This window comes from Scleropages formosus, chromosome 1 (assembly GCF_900964775.1).
Source record: "Scleropages formosus chromosome 1, fSclFor1.1, whole genome shotgun sequence".
Taxonomy (NCBI): Eukaryota; Metazoa; Chordata; class Actinopteri; order Osteoglossiformes; family Osteoglossidae; genus Scleropages; species Scleropages formosus.
The window spans coordinates 9256651-9274933 of NC_041806.1; the positions used below are offsets into that span (position 1 = coordinate 9256651).

General features: G+C 40.3%; 1 protein-coding gene across 1 annotated transcript; it reads left to right on the plus strand.

The window, feature by feature from the left end:
* The first annotated feature begins 3386 nt into the window (after positions 1-3386).
* On the plus strand, positions 3387-17644 carry irak1 (interleukin-1 receptor-associated kinase 1). The gene is made up of 14 exons (XM_018753003.2): positions 3387-3713; positions 7209-7376; positions 7579-7674; positions 7808-7881; positions 8813-8980; positions 10489-10556; positions 12497-12611; positions 13148-13260; positions 13671-13878; positions 14557-14625; positions 14789-14965; positions 15184-15670; positions 15789-15908; positions 16199-17644. The coding sequence occupies exons 1-14, from the start codon at positions 3602-3604 to the stop codon at positions 16297-16299; spliced, it is 2076 nt and encodes a 691-aa protein (XP_018608519.2). The 5' UTR covers positions 3387-3601; the 3' UTR covers positions 16300-17644.
* Positions 17645-18283: the final 639 nt, after the last annotated feature.

Below are 18283 nucleotides of genomic sequence, written 5' to 3' on the forward strand. Positions count from 1 at the left end.
TTGAGCAAGGTACTTACCCTAAATTACTTAGGTAGAAAATGACCTAGCTGTATAGATGGGAAACTGATTGTAACCTTAATATTTTAAGTCACTTTGGAGGAAAGTGTCAAGTAAATGTACTTATGTTTCCTTCAACCTAAGATGTTCAGCACATGTGATAATGCTCTTCACGAAGTTCATTGTGTTGCATACAGTGACAATAAAGTAATCTTATCTTTTCTTATCTTATCTTATTATCTTAGCTTATCATCTTATCTTATCTTATCTTATCTTATCTCATTTTATCTCGTCTTGTCTTGTCTTGTCTTTCTGAACCATCCTGGAAAATCACAAGTTACCACAAACACTAACAGAAAACTTTTTTGAAAGTTGGGTAACTGGTAGTGTAGTAGTTGGAGCTGCTGCCTTTGAACTCAAAGGTTACATGTTTGAATCTCACCTCCAGCTGTTGTACCCTTGAGCAAGGTACTTACCCTAAATTGCTCCAGTAAAATTACCCAGCTGTATAAATGGGTAAATAATGTAGGTATCTTAACATTGTAAGCTGCTTTTGAGAAAAGTGTCAACTAAATGAATAAATGTATTGTCACCAGTTTATAAATCACTTAACATTCAGGGTTGCAGACTTGTTACGTGGATATATTTGTGCAGACTCATTGTTTTCAGGTTATAGGTGCATGAGCATGAAAAATTATCTGTCAGGATCTCTGTCAGTTTGGTCTTAGGGACATTTTCACATGTCATGAAGAATAATTTAAAAATATTATGAATTTAATGCATGTCAGAGCAAACAACACATTAGAAGATCCATGCTTCATGGCTGGCTTGTCATCTGTGCATTTCACTTCCAAGAATATCCTTTCATTATGGCAAATATTGGCAACCAAACAAAAATATGTAGAACCTGTGCAAGCAAGCATTATTACTACCGTGTTGCATAAAATTTTCAGCAAAACACTGTAGGCCTACATGTCACTAGCTAAACATTTTACCAGTGAACAATAAATCTTTAAAACCCTACAGGATTAAATTAATTCAATTCGGGCTTGATTACCGCAAATCAGACAAAGACCCCGTTTTAGGAATGACTGTTTTGAATTAAAACTTATCTCCACAGCTCACCAGCATTGAAGAAGTTTTCCTAATAATTACGATAATTATTTTAATACAAATTTCGTAGCATTGGTGGAAAATTATCATTTTAACTGAAGCTATTTTTTTCTTTTTTATGACAGTGATCTAAAAAGAATATTTAAAAAAATAAATGATATTCATGGGATGCAAATTAAAATCACACAGCTTGAGTGGAGAACATTTATTAGTCTTAAATGTTCATCTAAGCATGTTATTGATATGGTCTGTCAGTTTATTGTTACTGCAATGAATACCTGGAAATTAGTACTGAAGTCATAAAAGTATAAATACAGTAATCTGAAAAGTACCCAAATACGTGGTACGGATACCTCACACATACTAAGTAGAACATGAATGGGCCATCAAGTCTGAGTCATAGCAGCCACTTGCATAATTTCTAAATCAAGGAGAAAATGGAAGTGATTTTCATTGCCTTTTTTTTCTGCGCACGTCCGGGAGGTGCAAACACAAGGGAAAACATGCAACCTCCACACATTTACATTTATTCATTTTGCAGATGCTTTTCTCCAAAGCGATGTACATCTCAGAGAAATACAATTTGTCCATTACATCAGGAGAAAGAGAGACATAGTTGCAGACATCTGATTCTTAAGTAAACCTAGTTTGTTTCTTTCCATTTTATGCACCGATGCATAAATGTACTCTGTGTCTAGTGTTACCAACCCACACACACCTTATTCACCATGGTGACTTACACCTGCCTACCACACACACACTCCCTGAGCTGGGCTCAAACCCCATACCCACCAGGCAGCTCAGGAGCTGTGAGGCATCAGCTGTGTCCTTATACATCACTTAGGATTGTGTAAATGTTTTCCTGCATCCAAATGGACATTTACGTTATATTTTCATGTGAGATCAGTTGCATGATGAACTTTTTGACTTCAGAACTGCAACCACCTTATGTCGCATTAATTAGCTACATTTTAAATTTATTGCAAAATTTGGGCTTATATGAGCCAGTCCCTCATCGAAAATACAATGAGTGACTTTCAATAAAAAACTGATCAATGAAAGTTCATTACCGTCGTACTGTACTTATAGTTTCACCGATCTAATAAAAATGTGATGTTATAATAATGACCCCGTTTAGCGCTATTTCGATTAGCGATCCCCGTTCTGCGAAGCTAAGCGGGGAATTACCGTAGAGACGTGACATTCACATTCGGAATGTTGCTTTTACTGTCTTTCCTGCCATCCCTTACGGAAACACATCTGGCTCACAGATGTTATGACAGAAAGAAATAAAGTTCATGAGATCGCTGCCGATGTTTTTCAGTAAAACTTAAGCACACGGACTCTGTGCCATTACTGGCTGTACAGTGTTAATAAATAGTAAGTATTGACTGCGATTTTGGTTGTGATGCATTTTACTGCTTGAAACTCTGCCACTTTTTGTATCGTACTTGGTTTTGTTACGAAACAAGCAGTGAACATAATCGAATAAAATATCAATCGCAGAGGTGATATTACGGCGTTCCCGGTTAAAAAAGAAAAAAAAAAAGCCCCGAAACCCATTGTAGGAAAAGATTGCACTTTCACAACTTTCTAACGGGTTTTCATTATACGGGAACTAATTTAATTAGGTGAGAGCTGTGGAGGTCAGCGCTTTCTCTCTCATTTAAGGTTCCAGGTTCGAATCCCCTGCCTGTAGCCTTGATCAAGGTATTTACTCTGAAATGATACTGTCAGAATACCCTAATATAACAATGGTAAATTGCTACTAGTAATGCACAATCAATTATAACACTGTTAAATTACTGGAGGAAACGTCAAATTAATAATACGTCTTAATTCTACTAGTGGAAGAGATGGAGAGCGTAAAGCCTAACAGTCACAGAGGTGTTTGTAATTTCTTGAAGCCACGTTGGATTTTTTTTTTCTGAGATTACTTAATCATTTGTTATTTTCCTCGCTGGGAAGCGCCGCTCTGCGCTCAGTTCCCCGTGAGTCAGCATAACGATAGCGCGGCTCCACTGACGTTCGCTGCTCGACCTCGCCGTGGAAAGTAGTAGCAGTAGCAGCAGCAGCAGCGACGCACGCGTTTCCCCTTTATGTGTTCACATTTCGCACGGCTCACACACACGAACTGAAATTATGACTAAGACGCAAGAAAGTCTTTCAACGTCCCTCTTCGGTGGTTTGTAGAGAACGCTTTAAGCTGACGAGGAAGTAAAGCGCCGAGCTCAGCGACTCCCACGTGCTGCAACACGTCACAGGCCGTGCGCGCGCCTGTCGTTGGGGAAGTGGGCGAGCGCGTCGCACGCGTCTCACTTCGGTAAGTTGTAGGCTGGAGTGCAGCTCGCGGCTCGCAGGTCGCCGGAGACGGGGTCGGGTAGTCCGAGGCGATGGTGTTGCACGCGCACGATCTGACCCATTCCCTGGAGTTAGCGGTCAGTTCGGCAGAAAACGCACCGACAGAGACCCATGTGTGTCCGGCCTGAACATGTCGCACAGGCACTCGGGACACCAGTTCCTCCATGATGTACCCTCGAAAGTCATGCTGGAATTTAACCGAGTCATGGACAGCCTTTCGGACTCGGAGTGGGAGCGATTCGGTGAGTTCGGCGGCGCTCCGGTCGCCTGCCATGTCACTGCGCCTGTTACGGTGTTTAACGAAGACTAGTAGGGGCGGATTGTGCGCCGTAAGTTACCACATGAACAATGTTATTAACCGTGTGCGGTGAAAAAAATGGTCGAACTTGTTCCACACCACAGAGTTAACTTAGGGCCACTGCGCGTAACTTCGGGCTTCCTGAGGGGGTTGAGAAAACGGGCGGACGAACAGCGCTAATAGAATTGGTCACTAAGTTCTGGCGATTTCTGCGTCTCGTGCCTGTTCTTTACGCGGTCAGTGTCAGTCAGTGTCCTGCGGCGGGAAAAACTGCAGTAACAAACAGTAACGTGAGGTGTTTTTTTGGCTCTGTGAAGATGAGCATTTTAAAACGAGCAGCACGCTCGCCTGCCGCATACTAGTAAATATTATTTGAAGAATAACGACCGTTATTCTTCAAATAATAATATTTACTAGTATGCGGCAGGCGAGCGTGTTCGTTTTAAAAATATTTACTGTGCCTTTTTGAAGAGGTTTTTTCTAATATCTACATTCTTTTGTTGACCAGTAACTATACTTGCTCAGACAGCTGGGTGGGGGATTTTAGTGGAGCGATTTAGGGTAAGTACCAAGGAAGGGTAGTACAGCTGAGGTGGGATTCGAATCTTCCCCCCCCACTTCGGGTCCAAGGGCCACAGCACACGGATACACAGGTGGAGACCTGCGGTTGGAGCTCAGTCAGTGGGTTCAAATGTCAAACAGGACACGACACGAATGTGGTGCTGAGTACAGTGGCCGGACTTTGTCACCAAGCAGTACCTACCTGCAGAGGAGGGGAAACCCCGGGCTCAGGAGTGTGTCAGAGCTCCGCTGCTGGGGACTGCTGCTGGAAAAGAGCAGCTACACACACACACAGAGCAGGAGTGACGACACATCAGTTCTCACCACCACTAATAACATCTAAGTAGTCACATCCAGGCAAATATTTGGGGAGTGAGCGGGAGGGGGGAAAAAAACACTGTTGTGTAATGGAGGGACAGCTGGTGGCCTTGAGGTCGGAGGACCTGGGTTTGAATCCTGGCCCCTGCTCTAGTGTCCTTGAGAAAGACACCTGCCCTGAATGGATACTGTGCAAATGACTTGTCTATAAATGGACAAATTGCTTTAACTTATACAAAGTATCAGAATGTAATATTTCAAGCCGATTTGGGAAAAAGTATCTGCGAGATGAACAATGGTGATAAGTGTAAGAAATTGAAACTGAAGCCGGGATGTGAGTCTAATGAGATCCGACTGCCGGTGTTTCCAGAAATCTGCAAGACCCCCCCCCCAAAAAAAAAAATAAAAACAGTGTACAGTGTTTGGCTCAGGCCCAGATTAAACATTTTATTGCAGGCAAAATGTGTAAATAATATGCACCAAGTAACATATCAGAAGGTACCTAAAACGAAGGTCATACAATTTATTTATTTTTTTTGTTCTTTGTTTCATTCGTCAGTGATTTTTGTTGTTCGGAAAAAATAAAGCAAGCTCTCGATTTACGAAATTCAGGTATTTCTGAAAACGGTGCAAATACTGGCATTTCAGATATCGAAAGCCTACATTTCTGAACCGCTTGTCCCATTTGGGGTTGCGGGGAGCCAGAGCCTAACCTGGCAACACAGGGCGTAAGGCTGGAGGGGAGGGGACACACCCAGGATAGGACGCCAGTCTGTCACAAGGCACCCCAAACAGGATTCGAACCCCAGACCCACCGGAGAGCAGGACCCGGTCCAACCCACTGTGCCCCCTGTGATATCGAAAGCCTATTTCCCATTATTTTAAATAGGGAAATAATAATAATGCGATCCTTGCCCATCTGAATACCGCACACACATTTTCCCAGATAACACTAAAACACCTATATAACTACTAATCCATGAGTTCAGCATGGTTAAAAAAAAATAAATAAATAATTTTTTTACAATTGCATCTGTTCATTGTGCGGACACTTTTCTCTAAAGCCACAACAATCTCAGAAAACAGACACCAACAAGCATTACATGAACAGACGGACAGATCAGGATACAGTCATGTGAGTTGCTTCATGGTTATCAAACCCTTAATGAGGTAATTAATGGATATGTTTCTAGGCAGAGCGTTTTTGAAATGGGTTGTGTTTTCCCCATGTCCAGTACACAGCAACAAACATTCAGTAATGAAATGTTTTTTTAAAAAAAAAAAAAGTGCAGACAACAGTTGCTAGGAAATTTACTGTAATGAACTGATTCTGTACTTACCAAATAAAGAGAAAACTGTAAAATGTGATGGGTGGCGGAGACTTGGTCATTCTTGCACTGCCGCTGCACAAATGCGTGGAAACAATGTAAATACAAGAAAGAAAACCAACTGGAAACAGCTGAGGGTACACGGGTGCCATACACTGTACATCACTTATACTTTGCTTCTATGACGTGCAACTTGCTTTAATGTTTTTGTGGACACACTTTAGATACATTTTGTTATACTGTTTTTTCCAGAAACTGAAAATTGGGTATCAAAAGGTGAGATGTTATGCAGAAATTTCAGCTGAAGAGAGTTCATAAATCAAGGGATGCCTGTTTGTGTGTACATATATACAGTGTGTACATATATATATATATATATATATATTTTTTTTTTTTTTTTTTTTTTTTTTTTTTATACATCTCAGTGTAATGTACGGCAGCTGGTACATCGTGGTTAGAGCTGCTGCCTTTGGACACAAAGGTGGCAGGTTTGAGCTTCATCTCCAGCTGTAGTTCCCTTGAGTAAGGTACTTACCCAAAAATTGCTCCAGTAAAATTTCCTAGCTGTATACGTAAATGGTTAAATAATTGTAAATACCTTAACATTATAAGTCGCTTTGGAAAAAAGTGTCAGCTAAATTAATAAATTTAATGGTGGGGAAAGTGTTGCTTACTTGTACAACACATTCCTAAACCAGGCCCGTTAATCTTTCATGACCGAGTCGAGCTGCTTGGTGTCTTAATGGATAGAGCATGATGCTAGAACTCCGGCTTGTGCATGAACTGTGTCCTTCTCTGGAATGCAGTCTGTCACCATCTTTTGTTGAAATGAGCTGTTTCCATATATTTATTTTTCCCATTTGTATTTACCCTCAGTTATGTGTAGGGCTTCCTCAGCCAGCTATGAAACGGCAGCTTGACTATGAAACAGTCAGTTACTGTGCTGGTTCCAACATTCCTGTCTGACGTTCTGATGAGATTTTCTGTGCATGGCTGTCTGTTTCGCCTTGCAGTGTGGTGCCAGGCCTTGTGGCTGACCTGGATTCTGTTCATATAAAGAAACGGGCCCTGTGGATAATTATTCTCAGTAGTACTGCTGCACTTCCAACAGTACCGAAAGCTGTGGTGCTTCAAAAGCAGGCCCACATCGTGCATGCCGCATTGAGACCCGGTATGTCTTTTGGGGATGTCAGTTGCATGCTGCTGGACTGAGCGCTCTTCCTGTGTTCTAGCCTCCCATGTGCTGACTGACCAGACGGACCTCCGGCTCGCCCTGCGGAGTAAGAGCCGCACAGACGTTGTGATAAACCGTTGGAGCATGCTGAACGGCACAGTCAAGGACCTGCTGAGACTTCTGGAGGAATTGCAACTGTACAGAGCGCGAGACATTTTTAAGGACTGTGAGTCACACTTCCCCTCCACTGTTGAACAGCATGAGCCATGGAATGTGTAATATTCCGTTGCAGCTGAGCAGGATACTCTGCATGCACAATGGATGCCTGCTCTTTAACCAGCTCATCTGCCAACTACTGTAGCGAGTGAACAGGATGGATGCTTTGCAAGATAATGTAATGTAATCCTGCCTCTACATGTCTGTTGAAGGGCACTCGTGCAGTGGAAGTTTTGGTACAGGCAAACATGCCTCTCCTACTCCAGGTCCTTCACAGGCACCTGTAACACTTCCTCTTCCTGACCCAGGTGATGCTTCATTTCTGATGCTCTCACCCATCAGTTAAATCCACATGCATGCAGTAAACAGCAGAATTTTTTCAAAATGTATTTTTATACTGTACTATAAGTTTTAAATATTCCTTTACAATTCTTTTTTCAGTGATCAATGACAGTCTTCCCAAGCCTGACCCTCCACCACCGCACTTGGACTCAGAAGGACCCTCTGTTTCACAGGTAATGGGCTAATAATAGACTGATTGAAAATATCTGGAAATGTATATCCAAATCAAAAAAAGGATCAATGTTAAGAAATTTAAAAAAAAAAAAAAAAAAAACCTGGTGCATGTATGTATGTTTTTTTACTGTGTACTTGTTCGATTCTCAAACGGTTCTGGGCAAAACATTGGAACCGGTTGGAATGAAATTATTCTAAGACCACCGTAGCGATGTTGTGGTTCAGATGTGTCCTCTTGCAGTAGATAATGATGATGTCACTTAGACTGTGTCAAAACACATTATGGAAAAGCGGGTCTTGACACATGGATGTAATAAGTGTTAACGGTAATGTATCACTAACATTTATTGTTATTATGAGTAGCATATTAGCACAGAAGATACAGTTCTGGTGCAATTACTATTCTGGTACGCTGGTAGCGTAGTGATTAGAACTGCTGGTTAGACCTTGGAACCAAAGGTCATAGGTTCGATTACCACCTCCGGCTGTAGTACCCTTGAGCCTTAACCTAAATTATTCCAGTAAAATTATCCAGCTGTATAAATGTGTAAATAATTGTAAGTACCTTAACATTCTAAGTTGCTTTGGAGAAAAGTGTCGACTAAATGAGTAAAATTACATGTACTCCTGGGGTTTGGGTGTGGTTTTAAATTTTCAGTTTGGCAAGGTCAAGTGAATTATTGCCTGTAAATTTCCTGTAGTGTGTGTGCATGTGTGATTGCCTTGTGATGGACTGCTGTCCTGTCCAGGGTGCACTCTCCCTCATGCAGTATGCTTCTGGGATAGGTTCCAGACCACCACATCCCTGCATTAAACAAGTGGTTATTGACTGAGGATAAATATATTAAATTCATAAAGTTTCATATTTGTGCTGGGGCTTTTCTGTGGTTCTTATCACTAGTGTTTTTTTTTTTTTGTTTTATTTTCTAGCCCCGTGAGTTGCTTCTTGTTCCGAGTGCCATGCGCTGGTCAATAGAGGAGGTGCAGCAGGGTACAGACAACTTCTCAGCAGCACGACGGATTGGTGAGGGAGGTTTTGGACAGGTGTATTTGGCAAATATGAGAAACACGGACTATGCTGTTAAGAGGCTGAAAGAGGTGAGAGGCTATTTGAATGTGAATTTTTTTTTTTTTTTTTTTTGGTCACCTCATTTCAGGGCGATTCCAGGATTTTTATAAATGAGGTGGCACGGGGGGGACCACATTTTACAAAACCTCACATTTCAGTGTTTACCACTTTATTGTAGCCTCTTTTGGAAAAGTGATTGTGCCTTTAACCTTCAAAACAACAGGAAGTACCGATAAAGTTATATTTGTCTATTTTCTATTTATGTTGTGGTGCATTGCTGCTTAATAACACGGGAAAGTCATAGCTATTCACAAGTCTGCCGAAGTTACGTTAGCGAAGCTAACTAACTAGCTAGCTACGTAATATTATAATGGGACTCTTGGGAGCTTTTGAAGCCGTTATACCTGTGTTGGTTGTCTGGGCAATCGAGGCTTCGGTAGCCTTCTGCCGTTGGTAGGCTACATCACTCATTACTGTTGCTTTTATCTGGAGTTCACCCCTGCATATTATTGCAACAGAAAATGACAACTTCCCAGTCCACATATTTCAAAATGTATAACTGAGTGTGTTCATACCATGAACGGAGATGTGGTCTGTGGTCGAGTCGTGTCTCTCCTCCTGTTTAAAAAAACGTGGTACTGTGATTCTGCATTATAAATCAAGCAGCTATATCCCAGTGGCGTTAGGGGTGCACTGGGTAGTGGTGAGGGGGTAATCATATTTTGGGGGGGTGCCACCCCTTTAGACACGCCCCTGGCCTCACTGCTCCACACATACACAGGGACATGATATGGCAAAGGGGCCTGAAAAGTTCAGCACATTCAGTGAGACAGTGCTACGGTAGACCCCACTTCTTGTTGGAACTCTTGCTGAATGACACGTTTGGGCATTTGATCTTCTTGGAACCGCTGGCCTTAAATTTTTGTTCTTTTTTTCTCTTCATTTTCAATAGGATGTTTTTCCACCTTTTTAACACTGATGTAGTATTTATCAGTTTACCATTTCTGGGAAACTTTATCTGTGATGGGCCTTAAGTACCATTATTCTGAGGTCATGGTATTGTGAGCAAACATTTAATTACTTTTAACATGTTAATATTTAGAATGAAGTGTTCTATGCTCCCATATCAAGAGTTGTTTTTTCCTTATTGCCTTCAATTTTCATAACATCGAATTAAACTTTCATATTTTTAATTCTTAAACTTTTTTAAAAAAATACTGTTTATAGAATGGGAAATGGTTAACCGTTCCCTTTTTTTGAAATACCAGAACAGCCTTTCGTGTAGCAACATTTGCCAAATCATGCGCAAAATGGTTGGAAAAAGGCACCTTCTCCGAGTTAAAGAAGATGCTCCAGAAAAAAGATTTCTGTGTGAAAGGATACCTTTCAATGCTTGTAAGGCTGTGAATGTGCTGCTGCTGAAACCACTTGACTTACCCTGAGGTGTTTCTGCACCTCTTAAATGTCTTGTGGTGTGAACATCTTTGAGTGGTGTGGGGCAATTCGGTGGCTTTAACGCATCGCTGTCTTTTTGCAGCAAGACTCTCGGCTAAACTGGACACTTGTGAAAGAAACCTTCAGGACGGAGGTGGAGAAACTGTCACAGTAAGGCAGCTTTCCTGAGCTTTTGAGAATATTTTCGTCAGCTACAGTGTCATGGAAATTTCTAGCAGTACTGTTTATTTGTGTTCCTTTTTATCATCCATGACTGCGGCTTATATCTCACCCTTTTGTATTTCTTTTATTTGATTACCCCGATTTAATTTCCTTTTCTTTCATTTTTCCAAAAAGATGGTTTCTTGGTATGGTACAGCTGCAAGCTATGTTTTATAGAGGGATTGCAGTTAAAAATTACTGGCATTATCAGACGTACTTTACATGGGTACTATGTTTCTAAATGTAGGTACCAGATGAAGATGGAAAGTTTTCAGTTGTGAAAGTTCTGCATTGGGGTGCAAAGGTTGTTTTGCTTCATAGCGATGACCCTACCCTGTGGTGAGGCTTACATATATAATAGAGATAAGATCTGTAAACATACAGAAATGCCTCTTTCAGATTGAGGTCATGGAAAACTAGCTTGTAGGTTGAATAACTGGGTTATTTTCTGTGTAATGAGACTGCACACTTGATGTACAGAAATGAATTTGGTCATTCTCAGGGATTTACAATGAGTCTTATCTACTGCGTCTACTCTAATAGGGACAGCTGGTAGCATAGTGGTGAGAGCTACTGCCTTTGGATCCAAAGGTCACAGATTCGATTCACACCTCCGGGTACAGTACGCTTGAGCAAGGTACTTACCTTAAATTGCTCCAGTAAGATTACACAGTTGTATAAATGGGTAAATAATTGTAAGCTTGTAATAACTGTAACCTTAACGTTGTAAGTCGCTTTGGAGAAAAGCATCAGCTAAATATGTATAATGTACATCTTAATTTTCATTAGAAAAAAACTGCAGTATATATGGTATCATGTAGCTCATAAAGTGGTAAAAATAACATGCAGGTTATGATATTATCTCTGGGAACTAATGTCTTGTTGACAAGAGGCAAGTGCCCAAATTTATCATTAATCCCTTGTGGTTAGTCAAATATGCACTGAATATATTTGGCAAAATATATTCTGAGCTACATGATGCCATATATACTGTATTATATTAGGCCAGTATTTAATTATATGCCAGGTATAAAGGTCTAGATATTTGCAGAACCACACATTTATTAGGGCTCACATTTCAGGGAACAATATTTTTATTCATTATGTGAGCTGGTCACATAGCAAGGTTGATACCAGGTACCTTTACGGTTAGTAAGTAAATCTTTGACTAGTAAATCAGTCAAGCAAGTCCACTGTACAATGTAAACACATAAATCAATAATTAGTTATTTGATTCTCTGGTGTTTCATGTTTTGATGGTTCTGTTACCATTGGTGGATTCAATACCACTTTGCTCAGGGTAAGGATTTATTCTTAAAACCAAATAGAATTTAAATACAAGGCAAATTCATCTTTGACCTCACCAGTATTCATGAGCGATCTTTGTCTCAGCCAACTGTGTATGAATTCAGTTCAACCTTTCATTCAGGTACAGTTGCATTTGTACACTCACTTGGAGTAACCAGTGCTTCTTGTTTTTGTCAGTCTGCATTCTCTTTGTTATGCTCTTAATCATTATGTGATATAGAATAACAATTCTGCAAAGATACACATTTTCAGGAACAGTAACAGCGATACTTTTTGCCATTTCTCTGGTATTTGTAATGGATGTTATTTATTGCACCAGTAATGCTCCAGTCATTTAGAAAGTGCTTTTTTGCTAAAAACGGTGATAGCCCACATTGAGCCTAGTGTATGAGATGCATTTCAGAAAACGGCTAACTTGTATTTGTTTGGTTTAAATAGAAGTACTTCAACAACTGCACTTCCTTATTAGTTTAATCATTGCCACATTGTTACGTTTGCGTTTCTGCTTGTTTTGAAGTGTATATTTTTACAGAGAGCTGTACTGAAAATCACTGCTGTCTTATGTACTTCAACCTCCACAGATACAGACACCCTAATATTGTGGACTTTGCGGGATACTGTTTTGGAGGAGGGGCATATTGCCTGCTGTACGGGTTCATGCCCAATGGCTCGTTGGAGGGCCAGCTCCATTGCAAGGTAGACCCCTTCTGTTGGATGGTTCATGAATCCATTTACTGGTAAACAGACATAAATTGCAACTACAGCTGGTCCCCAATTTACGATGATTCGACTTATTTTCTTCAACTTTATAATGGTGAGCTGGCAACAGACATTCAGTAGAAACTGTACTTTGAATTTTGAATGTAGATTTTTCTCCAGGCAAGCGATATGCAGAGTGATATGCTCTCGTGATGCTGGGCAGCGGCAGCGATCCGCATCTGCCAGTCTGTCACGCAGAGGTGTGTATTAGGTGCATTAAATGCATTTTTGACTTACGATATTTTCGGCTTATGATGGGTTTCCCGGAACGTAACCCCATTGTAAATCGGGGACCACCTGTATGCTACTGGATAAATTGAGTCCTTAAGCTCTCACATTTACGTAGACTCGAGAGACCTCCTTTTAATATTCCTCTTCAGCGTTTGTATCTGTTTGTATTTTAACCATCTGTGATGCATGTGTGTCTGTTATGTGCAACTGATTGAAGACTGGAGCCCATGTCTATTTTCCAGAGTGGTGCTGCCCTCTCTTGGCCACAGCGTGTCAGTGTGTTGCTGGGGACAGCAAAAGCTCTCCAGTTTCTGCACCAGAGCAGTCCTCAGCTCATCCATGGGGATGTGAAGAGGTGGGTCACATGTTCATTGAACAACATCCCAGCACATAGAGACCAGGAGGGATAGGGCTGGACTGACTGACTATTGATATTGACATTGTCTTCCTGAGGGGAAGAATTACAACTGATCATAGTCTTGCTGCAAAAACTATCATGTTGGGCACATGGAGATGGGAGCTGCTGGTAACCACGGATTAAAAGTTGTCAGGAACCAGTGTAAATAATTGAAAGTTTTGGAACCATGATAGAATAGCCTGAGCTTTCTTTATGAATCCATTGATACGTCACCTTTCTCAGCTGGTACGAGTGCAGTCACAAAGAGGGGGTGAATGTCATGTTTAAGGATCACCCATCTTCACAAGCACGTATAGTTTGTGCAAAGACTCTGAATTCATTACTAACACTCCAAATTATTCCCTTAGCTCCAACATCCTCCTGGGAGAGCATCTGGAACCAAAACTGGGGGACTTTGGACTGGCTCGGTTTTATCAGAGCAGCCACAGGAAGTCTGGTAAATCCACCACTGTGGCTCAAACAAAGACCTTGCGCGGGACATTGGCCTACCTGCCTGATGAGTATGTCAAAGGTGGAGAGCTGGGACTGTGGATCGACACCTATAGCTTTGGTGTGGTAAGACAAATAGCATTTTCGAGACTTACTCTAAGCCCGTATAGACTTAAAATTGAATATCTGGCTTGACTAGATGGAGTAACCATGGCAACACAAAGACAAGGACAGATTTTTGACCTAGTATTTTAAGCACTTGTTAAAAAACCAAAATGGAAAACATTCACAAAGAGAAAATTTAGTTTATAGTATTTTTGTGTGCTGTATTTTAACAGTACGACTCATTTGGCATCTATGGTTTTGACACAACAAAAAAAACTTGCTGTGTTTTTGTTTTTTTCCCACTTGGGCAGTGAAGGTAACCTGATAGACTCAAGGAAGCTCTGTGTCCTCCATGCTCAATGGACAGATTAATCAATATCTGATAATATTTTGTGATTAATTATTGAAGTTGTACAAGTACTTATATAGGCTGTGATACAAGCAAATTTTGCATTGTTAAGCTTTTGAGAAGTACAAGATGTCAAAGTGAGGGTTTAAGGTATCACTGTTGATGATGATATGACTTTGACCATTGAAGAGAACTGATTAGTCAGCATATTTAGACAGTAAATCAGCATATTCCAGTGATGGGGCTTCACCAGTACTTGTGGCGGTAGGGGCTTAGGCTGTGTGTCTGCAGCTTTTTCAGGGGGCTCTGGACTGGAGACCTACAACACTCAACGTTCTTACGTTCCTCAGGTGTTGCTGGAAGTGCTGACTGGTCGCAAGGCCATGGAAACAGACAACCAGGACAGGACTTTGTATTTGGTAAAACACCACAGTGATACAGACTGTAATTTGCTTGGTATTCTGAAGTCTACAGCAACAGGTGAAGTGACTGGATGCTCTTGTCACTGTCTCTGCTGCTGGTAGTTAATTCTTGTGGAAATATAAAATTACCTTTACCTCAGATTACTGTTTTTATCAATAGAAAGATCTGGCTACAGAATGTGAGAGTAAGAAGGAAGCTGCAGCACACATCTGGAAGAAACACCTGGATCCCAGTATTCTCCCTGCAGCTAAGCCGGGTCCTCCAGGGTCCCTGGAGATCTCATCACTTGCCTGTCGCTGCCTGGACTCTAGGAGGAAACGACCACCTATGGTAGAGGTGAGTGAGGGTAGGAATTTAGTATTATTTAAACTTGAACCTTCAGTGAATTGTTTTTCATATGTGGCATATGAGCAGAACAATTTTTTTTTTTTTTGATGACTTGTCTTTTGTATTGATTATGGATGAGGAGTTTGCCCGACAATGAATGTTTATAGGTCATACATCTCATGTATTTGTGCATTTATTGGCGTTCTGCTTTGTTTTATATTTTCCAGGTGTTCAAAACCCTTAAAGAAATTAGTGAAACACTAGATACTTCCAGTAAATGTTCTCCTGAAGTGTGTGTGGAAGTGGAATCTCTTCCACTATATCAGTCCCCTCCTCCTGTGCCTCCATCCCTTTCTCTTGACCAATCATTGGCATCTCTCACCCATCAAGTCCTGAAAACAGGACCCCAAGAGGATACTTATGACTGTCCCCCCAACACCCACTCTCAGTTGGCTCCGTTAGAAATGGTCAGCTCACCAGCACAGTCTTTGAAGAAAGCAGGTGGAGCGTGGGAACTGCGCCCACCCTCCTTCCAGACTCCCTGTGAATCAGATGAAAGTCAGGGCTACTCTCAGTACTTCGCTTCTGGGCAGTCGTCCCTTGACCACAAGTGCGGGGTCCAGAGCGGGGCAGGCCAGTCCTCCTCTCTCTGTGAAGGTTGTCAGCTGGAGGGCGCTACACACGCTGCTTCAGCACAATCTGCTTCTCTGACAGGTAGGGCTACAACAGCTGTCGCCAATATTCCACATTCCATAGAGTAGATGCATTCAGATACTGGAAGCGTGGATTGATTGAATGCTTCCTTGCAAACATTTCTCTATCGCCTCACTAGACCTCCCCAGTAAAAGGATAGTAATAAATAGTGTGAAACAACGTTTTGTCCAGAAGATGGAGCTGTACAAGGAAGGCAGGATCCCCATCTCTAACCTGTTTTCCTCCGACAGCCTTTCTGGTAATTTTTTATACTCTGCATGGTATGGTTTGCTGTACTAACAGGAAGGGTAATTGCGTGCAGTAAGAAACGTTATTGAGAACTCTTACTGTTTTAAATAATCTAACTTAAAATTTACTACTGATAAACATTTTTGCACAAATATCAATGTATGAAACACGTTGCCAATTACTATATCTAGGTGCAATTCAAAATTTCTGGTGTTAAGTGGCAAAATTGAAAGTAAACTTTACAACTGGTCAGGACTTCACGCATTGGCTGGGCAGTCACTGTGTTTTTTTCCTCTACAGATGATGGTGTGGACAGTAAAAGCCAAGAACCAGTGGAAAGTGATGAGTTTGAAACCGCACCTGCAGAAGCTAGTCAGACTTCCACACAAACATCTTTTTAAAGAAACAATAACCGTCAAACTTGCCAAGTCAACAATTCACTGCATTACTCTTAGGTGAAAATGTTATTTTTTTTCCCCCCATATGTATATTGATACAGAATAATTTTTGTTTGCATATGTAAATAGTTGTTTACCATAGTAAAATACTCTAGGTCCTGCATTTATTTCTCATTGTTTACATATTTTTGATAGTTTGATATTTTAAAAGTAATTATTACATGAGGAATCAGGTACCATATTGTAAAAGTTTTAATATGCACAATAACCTGAACTACTTTGTACAGTACTTAGTTTTAAAGTATTTTGTAACTTTTTAAACCATATTTTCTATTTTGTGGTACTTTTTTAAACAGTTTGTGTATGCAAGGTTTGTGTTTATGAATCGCAAACACCCTTTGACCAAAGTTCTCATAATAGTTTTGTTTATATGGTGGAGCATTTGTTGCCATATTTTCTTTGTTTCGCTGAATGTAATGCATATGATTTTCTGTCCCTGTGTGTTTAATTCTCTGCCTGCCTTATGTTAGTTTAATCACTATTGTCTACTGTAATTTAAGTAAAAATTATATGAATGTATTGGTTGTCATCCTATGAAGAGAGAAGAATTCAAGGAAAGCTGGTCATTTTGTGTAAGAAATTGTGGAGTCTTTAAAAAGCTGCTGTCTCAACAGCATGCCCTTGAATGTTTTAAATGCCGGATGCTTGATTAATTCCATTGATTCATACTGGTGTGTCGGTGCATGCGTAGTCTTTATTTAAACAGTACAATCATAAGTTTTCTTCCTGGATTTTGATTCCCCAGTCTGTCAGGACTTATTTTGATGACTTGCACATCTCAAAGCAGAACGATTACATGTTGAATTTACTGAATTTGTTTAACATTAAATAAAACACACAGGATACTCAAAGTTTTAAGTTTATTTCAGGCACACGGTTACCTATTGTTTTTTGTGTACTGTTAATTTATTTTGATTATATGATGGTGTTTTCAATTTCAAGTAATTCTTTTAATGTTTATCAGTATTTAATCTTGGTTTTGTATTACTTGGTTTTTCAATATATTTTAAAGATTTTCTTTGTCATGTATGCAGCTGAAATACACCAAATTTAAATCTTTTTAATCATGTTTTCAATGATTAGTAAATTTTGATCCATCAACATAATGTCATTTCGTTTTCTTGTTGAGTTTCTCTATGTTAAACAATACTGAAAGTTCCGAGAAGTTTCTGGAAATCTGACATTATCCTCATTCAAGTTTGGAGCTGAAGACTTATGAAAACGTGGTTTTGGTCAATTTATTTCGGGTTCTGTTTGTAGTCGGTAGTTTTGTCAATAAAATAAACAAATGGCATCTGCCGTCTGTGGTGACAGGTTCTGCCAGTGAACCATCTGAACAATGAGCCTCACTTTTAAAATGCAGACATGGGTGAAGAAAGTGAACATTTTATTGATTGATCAGGGTCATGTCTGACCAAAACAATGTCAGTTTCTCAAAAGGAGTGGAGACGGCAGCTAAAAAAAGATGAATTCCAAATAGCTAATGCTACTTTGACCTTGCTGTTGGTTCGTGATCCTGTGCTTTCTATCTTCTTCTGGACAAATTATGAGTTATACAGTATATATATACCCACACATTCTCCTGACACAAAACTTTTAGAAGTGAATACCCAAATGTATATTTTTGAGATGTGTTCCTGTCATAAAATTGTACCTTCTGAGGACAAACCTCACTAGTGATTTGAAGTGTTGGCATTGAAATATTTATACTCAAGAGAATTTATTGGCATTCTTGGACTGGATTAAACCTGTTCTGTATGAGTAACATTTTGGGATGTACATAGGAAAAAGTGGGGGACTTTTCTACATCATTATATCAAATTATCCGTTGAGTGTTGGAATCAATAATTGTTTAAAATTCTTCCTTGGTAGTTTTGAACTGCCTAGCAACTTGTACAAGATGAAGTGTTTTAAGTTCATGAGGCAG

Excerpts from the sequence above, each read along its gene's own strand:
- irak1 (XM_018753003.2), top strand. The coding sequence starts at position 3,602 with ATGTCGCACAGGCACTCGGGACACCAGTTCCTCCATGATGTACCCTCG. Across the intron at positions 7,882-8,812 it reads AAGGACCCTCTGTTTCACAG|CCCCGTGAGTTGCTTCTTGT; the intron begins GTAATGGGCTAA and ends TTTATTTTCTAG. Across the intron at positions 12,612-13,147 it reads AGGGCCAGCTCCATTGCAAG|AGTGGTGCTGCCCTCTCTTG; the intron begins GTAGACCCCTTC and ends TCTATTTTCCAG.